The 5,642-nt window shown below is 42.6% G+C and overlaps 1 protein-coding gene across 1 annotated transcript; it reads right to left on the bottom strand.

Moving 5' to 3' along the window:
* Nucleotides 1-254: 254 nt before the first annotated feature.
* On the bottom strand, nt 255-2,531 carry LOC106981144 (olfactory receptor 52B2). Its single transcript, XM_015079270.3, has one exon. The coding sequence runs from the start codon at nt 1,370-1,372 to the stop codon at nt 404-406; it is 969 nt and encodes a 322-aa protein (XP_014934756.1). The 5' UTR covers nt 1,373-2,531; the 3' UTR covers nt 255-403.
* Between the last annotated feature and the right edge of the window lie 3,111 nt (nt 2,532-5,642).

Below are 5,642 nucleotides of genomic sequence, written 5' to 3'. Positions count from 1 at the left end.
AAAAAAGAAACTGTAATCTCTTCAGATGTTAAATATAAAACTATTTTTATCCATGTACTCATAACTCACTTCATGTTATGTTCAGTTCTCTGTGTTTCTGGAGTACGTCTGGTCTACTGAAGATACCAAATGTTCACATCAGAAGCATGTATGCTTAGTTATTATTCCTGGGTTGTGGAAGAGGGGTGTGAGAGGAGAAGAAGATAAAGAATACAAAGAAACAGGAGAAGAAGGCAAAGATGAAGAACCAGAAGAGGAAAAACGAAAAGTTGGAGGAGGACCACAAAGAAGGTCCACGAAGAAAAAGAGGAAGAGAAGTAAAAGCCCTCTTAGTCCAGGAAATCTCTGTATTTCACACTTAATTTCCTTGATAAAGCTTGGAGGGCAGATTCCTGAGGAGCCATTAGCCCGGAGGGGAAGCACAGCACCAAGTCCTGATGTCAAAGAACCGGTGGGCTACACCCTCCCGGATCTGCTTAGTCTTCACGCCATAGACAATGGGATTGAGCATTGGTGGCACCACCACATAAAGATTGGCCAGCAGAATATGGACATGTCGAGGAATGTTATGTCCAAAGCGGTGGGTCAATAATGTAAAGAAGGATGGAACATAAAACATGAGGATGACACAGAGGTGGGAGCCACAAGTGCTAAGGGCCTTGTGCCGGGCATCCTGGGAGGGCAAACGAAACACGGCTCGGAGGATCAGTGAGTAAGACACAGCAATTAGGATCACATCCACGATGACCGTGACAATGGGCACTGAGAAGCCATACCAGATGTTAATGGTGATGTCAGCGCAGGCCAAGCGGGCCACTCCAATATGCTCACAATAGGAATGGGGGACAATGTTGGTCCGGCAGAAGGGCAGCCGCTTCAATAAGAAGATCACTGGGAAGATGATGCAGAAGCTTCTGGTGACAATGGCCAGACCAATCCTTCCCACAACACGCCATGTTAGCACGGCTGTATAATGCAGGGGGACACAGATGGCCACAAAGCGGTCAAAGGCCATGGCTAACAGGATGGCTGACTCCCCCACAAACATCACATGGACAAAGAAAACTTGGGTGACACAGGCATCAAAGGCAATGTCATGGGCATGGAGCCAAAAGATGGCTAGAGCCTTGGGTACGGTAGTGGTGGACAGCAGGATGTCTGTGATGGCCAGCATGGAGAGAAAGAAGTACATGGGCTCATGAAGATTACGTTCTGTGATGATGACCACTATCAGGATGCTGTTCCCTACGATGGCAGTGATATACATGAGGCAGAGGGGTATTGACAGCCAAATGTGGTAAGCCTCCCATCCAGGGATGCCCAGTAGGACAAAAACTGCAGGGTGAAAGATGGTAAAGTTGGTGTGAGTCATGATGCACTTTAGAGTCCTCTCTATAATGACTCAGAAGCTGATGAGTCTGCTGAAAGTGACAGGTACAGAAAGGATCTCTGAGTGTGTATGGAGATCATACAAGAGAGCATCAAGTTCTAAACCATGGGACTCTCCACAGGCAAGTTCTCCCAGAGAATGCTCACTTGAGTGTAGGAATGACTTCTGACCCTTGATGCCTCATTAGCATGTAGACCTTCTGTGTCAATCATGCTTCTGGAACCAATAGAGACAGGCTCCTGGGTGGCTCAGTCAATTAAGCGTCTGACTCTTGGTTTCAGCTCAGGTCATGATCTCATGGTTCGTGAGTTCAAACCCTGTATCGGGATCTGCACTGACAGTGCAGAGCCTACTTGGGATTCTTGGGTTACTCTGTCTCTGCCTTTTTCTCTCTGTCTCTGTCTCTGTCTCTCTCTCTCTCTCAAAATAAATAAATATTAAAAAAAAAAAAACAATAGAGGCTTCACCCTGCCTCCGTCACCCTACTCCCAAAATTTGGCCCCACCATACCTTTCTGACCTCATTCTACCATTTCCATACAAGTGGCATTTGTGCCCTTACCTGTGTTATACTTTTTCCTGTCCCCCAAGATTTTGCTCCTTTTCTATTTACCTGAATTTCCCTTCCCTTCCACTTCTACTTACTCAAATTTTAACCTTAAAATACTTCCTTAAAATTCACCACATTGTAATGGCCTATGTTCATAACAATGTATCTCCTTCCTGAAGATCTACTAGCTAAGCTATATTCTAATTTGATTATATTTAATCATATTAAATTTATCTGGCTATTATTCTGAACATTTCACATGAGACTGGCCTAATATCTTGGCACTTGTGGCTTCCTACGCATGAAAATGGAGCACCAAATGGATATCCAGAAGAAGCTTAAGGTATGTATTTCTCCACACTGACTCAAATTAAAATCTTCCCTAAAGGCAGCAAGGAATGGAGCAACCAAAGAAATTAAGAGGGGCCATATTCATCACCTGCTCCTTGGGACTTCTCATACTCCTCCCCAAATGGTTTCATAAAGGTGTCTCTAGGCTAGATCTCCCTTTCCTTAAGAGCCCCCCAGGAACTACTCTGAGTACAGGGAACCAATACACTCCCCTGTCGCTCCATTAAGATAGCCCTCCTCCTACCCCACTTGTGTTCACCCTCAAAAAGATCCAGGTTTCCATTCTATAAGAAGGGGTAAGCATAAAGTCTTTCTTGCCTTAGCTTTTCCCACTACTCAGGTAAGATTTGTTTCCTTCTGAAGCTCTAGACCATCTGCAACTATTAGGACTAGAGAAAAGATGATTAAAACTCTGGAAGGGAATATGGAGAAAAGGGACCATAAGAGAGAATAAGGAGAGAATAAGAAGTATAAAGTTACCAAATAAATACTAGCTGGATCTACTGATAATGGTTCAGAGCGTCCCAGGGAGGAAGTCATCGAAAGGAATGAAAGCCCCAATTTATGAGGCTATCCCCCTGCCCCTATGCAGATGTGCTTGTTCAGTGCATGAAGGGCTGTGGGAAGGAATCAATGGACTATATAGGTGGGGACAGAAATGGGAACAGGGCCAGATTCAGGGAAGTGTGGTCCCCAAGTGAGCTAATAACATGACATATTTCAAGCCAGTATATTTTAAATATTCATTCAACTTCTATTTAGATGAGAGGCTGAGCTTTGCTGGGATAAGTACAGAGAAGAAGAGCCACTGGTAGCATTGTTCTGCCTCTATTCTAAAGCATTGGCACCAAATTTATGTAAACAAAAGCGCCACCAGAAAACAGATTCATTTTCTTTAGAAGAAAATTCACTGAAAATTTTCCTCACTTCTCTTAACCCCATTAGTTATTAATGCATCCCTTCTTAATAAAAAAATACTTGATATAAGTCCTCATAAAAAAAAATCCAGCTCTCTGCTATAATTCTAATGATGTTTAAAAATTCCAATAGTGAGCCAGCAAAGGCAAGGCAGGGAGAAAGGCATTGAGGCATGGATGGCTGTTATTGAGGTTGCAGAAAGAAGGTTACTGTCTGTGTGATGAAGGACTTTCATTTCATTCAATGGCTTCTGAGGGCCCCATCTCAACCCTGCTGAGTATTCTCAGCAGGAGGGTTCCAGGCTCATTTAGGAAGAAGGATAAGAAGAGAAGAAAGTCACAGGCACAAAGAGGGACATCCAAAGTCTCACAGAAAGTACCTCCCAGGACCCTAAGAGAATATCTAGATGAGAGAGAAGATCCAGAATGGTGGAGAAGGCACAAGGAGCCATACTAAGTGGGAGGGAAGAGGTGCATTATGTGAGGGCACTAAGTTCTGGAGCCAGACTTCCTAGGTTAGTTTCCCAGTTCTTCTCTGACTTGCTGCATGACCTTGGGCAAGTTGCTTTATTCCTGCACACCTTTTTTCATTTGTAACATGTGAGTAGCAATGAACTGCATGAGGTAATTAGGAGGATTAAATCAGTTAATTCAGATAAAGTGCTCCAAAGACTAGGTTATTATTCTTGTTATTATTATTTATAAGCCTCTCTGACCATTGTCCCATTGTTTTCCTCAATAGGCAAAACACCTTAATGAATATTCAGCAACATTAAAGTCTTATTCTTCATCCAAATATGACCAAAGGAAATTCCTTTCCCAAGATAAAGAAGAGTACAAAGGGATGAGAAAAGTGCCCAAAGAGAGAAAAACAGCCTGAGAATAGATCTCTCAGATGGACCTGGTGTCTCAGAACCAAGACCAGGCTGGGTGATGCACCAGGCAGGTCCACCACTGATGAACTTAGCTTGGGTCACAACTAACTACCTGGCAGGCTTCTCTGGCAAGCTTTGAAAAACACCCATCTGTCAGCAGAAACAGAGACTGTCTCCATCATTTATAGAATCCCAGGATGGAATGATGGGCGTCAGAGCTTCAGCTCTAGAATCAAGGAGAGCCAGGAGAGAGCATCAGGGGAAAGACTTAGTCCAGACTAAGGAGAAATGGAGCCACTTCTTTCCACAGCCCCCTGAGCAGACTTTACTGTCTCTTTTTCCTCCTAGTGTCTTCTTTTCTTCCTGCAAGTACGAACCAACTCTATTTTTTGGTTATTCCCATTTTCTCTTTAGGGAGTTATGTAAAAGCTTTTTATGTCTTCATGCAGTTTTAACATTGGAAGACTCTCCTAACATCAGAACAACATATTAAAATGCACTCACAAACCACATCCAGTATAACTGTTAGATAACCATATAAGAGTGAGTCAGTTACTTTTTGGCCTACCTGTATTATGTAGATATTTATTTAATGAGTAGTAATTTTATTTTGCCATTTTCTTTGTGCTTCAGATCTCAAGTGGTTTTCACCATTCTTAGGTTCTTTTCTTATTCTTTTTAAGTTTATTTATTTTGGGAGGTGGGGGGGGAGAGAGAGAGAGAACAAGCGGGAGAGGAGCAGAGGGGGGGGGGAGAGAGAGAGAATCCCAACAGGCTCCACACTATCAATGCAGAGTCCAATGCAGGGCTCCAACTCACAAACCATGAGGTCGTGACCTGAGCCAAAATCAAGAGTCAGATGCTTAACCAACTGAGCCACCCAGGCACCCCATACCACTCTTAGGTTCTTCAAAAAGTACAGGCTCTACACCCTGAAGCATGTCCCAAACAGATAAAACAGCCTGCCCCTCAACCCAGGTTAAAAGGGTGGCCTCTGTTTGCAGCAAAATGTATAGGAAAGATTAGTTATAAGATGTGTCACAAGAGATTCCTTTTGTACATAAGGTACAAAAATTTGTGAATGGTTTATTCTTTTAATAAATTGGAGAAAATGCAGATTTGTCTCTAATAACTTCACTCTTACATGCACTTAAAGCCAGCATGTAAAAGGTTTTCATAATCTTAAGTCAGTGTTATCTATACTGTAGAGGTGCTGATATACCCTTAATTCACTGACATAGTGACTCATATTTTTTAATAAATAAATATCTCAAGAAAAATTTCCACCTACCCATTTGTTTCACTCCCTGTATTTTGAAGATTTTGTAAAAATCTGAGTAAGCATATGGTGGTGTATCATGTGTAAATATCATCCACCATATTTTTATGTTGTGATGGCAAAAACATGGAGAACCCAGCTCCAAGGCACACTCTCTTGTCCCAGTCTCTATACTTGTTCTGCAAAGTACAGGATGGAAGACAGAAAGGGGAGAACTTTTCTGGCTTAGACACACCTGCTAACCAGATTACCAAGAAAAGTTTCCTCAAGAGTCCTCCTCA

The sequence above is a fragment of the Acinonyx jubatus genome, chromosome D1 (genome assembly GCF_027475565.1).
Source record: "Acinonyx jubatus isolate Ajub_Pintada_27869175 chromosome D1, VMU_Ajub_asm_v1.0, whole genome shotgun sequence".
Classification (NCBI taxonomy): Eukaryota; Metazoa; Chordata; class Mammalia; order Carnivora; family Felidae; genus Acinonyx; species Acinonyx jubatus.
This window is presented reverse-complemented; position numbering and strand designations above follow the sequence as displayed.

Coding starts and splice junctions, on each gene's coding strand:
- LOC106981144 (XM_015079270.3), bottom strand. CDS start 1,372: ATGACTCACACCAACTTTACCATCTTTCACCCTGCAGTTTTTGTCCTA.